We start from the raw sequence: 1,385 nt of genomic DNA, 5'->3' as shown, positions 1-1,385 counted from the left end.
CTTTCATGGAGGCATCCATCTTAAAAATAGCCTGTGCCTTAAAGAACAACAGAAATGATAGTATTTTAAAAGGGGAATGCAGCATGAATAAGACTAGACGTACAGTGGCTGTATTCCAGTGAAGGCCACAATGCTATAAATTGAGAGGCACTGCTTTTCAGTTCTTCCATTATGCTTTTATTTATACTGTCCCAGTGTGGTCACCAGGGAACAATTGTGCTAGCACAGTGAGACGAAGAAAAATGATCCTGTTTTGTGCTGAAGACATACTGTGTATCTGGTGTTTCGTTTCAGCTGTATGTAAACTACCTTGTCAACATGGAGGAAAATGCATAGCTCCAAACGTGTGCAGATGTCGACTGCCGTACTCTGGTCTACAGTGTACAAAGAAAAGGAAGGAATGAAGCAACTTCAGCAAAGATAAGCTGCATGTTCTTCATGTAACTCTTCATACAGAGATTAATTCTGCAGCAGTGGGAGACCTTAAAACAAACATGGTATCTAATTGATTTCAGGTAGCTTTTTGTCTTAAGTATATTAAGTAAATGCTCTTCTGTATGAAAGAAAAGTATTGCTGATTCTAACAAAGCTGTTATAAGTATCCAAGTGTGTGTAGTGTATGGTATACGTTTTCTTCTGTTCTCATTTTTCTTCATAAGCTGAAGTATTATGTCTTGGTTGACTCAGCTGACCTTGAAATAAAATTACTCTTCAAATAAAGTACTTCAGAATAGACCTGTGCTCTTCTTTTTGATTTTTTCCCCCCTTTGACTAGAATTATTGTGTTATATTAATGATGTGTTTTTCAAAAGCACATGAAAGATAACGTCCTTAATTCAGATCATCAGAAGTGGATGTTAGTTCAAGTATAATTTACCTTCAATAAGATTACACAGTTGCAAGAGGAAACTTGCAGAGTTTGCATCTTTCTGGAACATCAGCAAACTGCAAAGCATCTTATTAAAGTCCTGGTTACTGCTTTATGTATGCTTCCTGCCCCTCCCCACCAATCAGAATTGGATCTTGATCAGTTAAGCAGTACTAAAAAACCCAAAACACAGCACTTGTTCAGACAGTTCCACTGTTACTTTCTGAAAGCTTAATCCATACTGATACTCTGAAAGAGTCCTTATCTCGACTACTTCTATAATCATATTATCTGATCATCTCTCAACTTCCAATTACTTCTTTTCCTTATCCCAATGAGATAGAATCATAGAATCGTTTAGGTTGGGAAAGACTTTTAAGATCATCAAGTCCAACTGTTTTAACCTAGCACTGCCATGTCCACCACTAAACCATGTCCCTAAGCACCACATCTACACATCTTTTAAATACCTCCAGGGATGGTGACTCAACCACTTCCCTGGGCAGCCTGCTCCAAG

The 1,385-nt window shown here is 37.9% G+C and overlaps 1 protein-coding gene across 1 annotated transcript in view; it reads left to right on the top strand.

Moving 5' to 3' along the window:
• The window catches only part of LOC103918732 (von Willebrand factor D and EGF domain-containing protein-like), a 9,280-nt gene extending 8,862 nt beyond the window's left edge, over nucleotides 1–418 (top strand). Inside the window, exon 5 of the mRNA XM_009326124.1 lies at nucleotides 295–418. Within this exon, the coding sequence (XP_009324399.1) occupies nucleotides 295–404 (110 nt within the window). The 3' untranslated portion in view covers nucleotides 405–418. The remainder of the gene's footprint in view (nucleotides 1–294) is intronic.
• Nucleotides 419–1,385: the final 967 nt, after the last annotated feature.

The sequence above is a fragment of the Pygoscelis adeliae genome, unplaced genomic scaffold, assembly GCF_000699105.1.
Source record: "Pygoscelis adeliae isolate BGI_AS28 unplaced genomic scaffold, ASM69910v1 Scaffold15, whole genome shotgun sequence".
In the NCBI taxonomy this organism is placed as follows: Eukaryota; Metazoa; Chordata; class Aves; order Sphenisciformes; family Spheniscidae; genus Pygoscelis; species Pygoscelis adeliae.
This window is presented reverse-complemented; position numbering and strand designations above follow the sequence as displayed.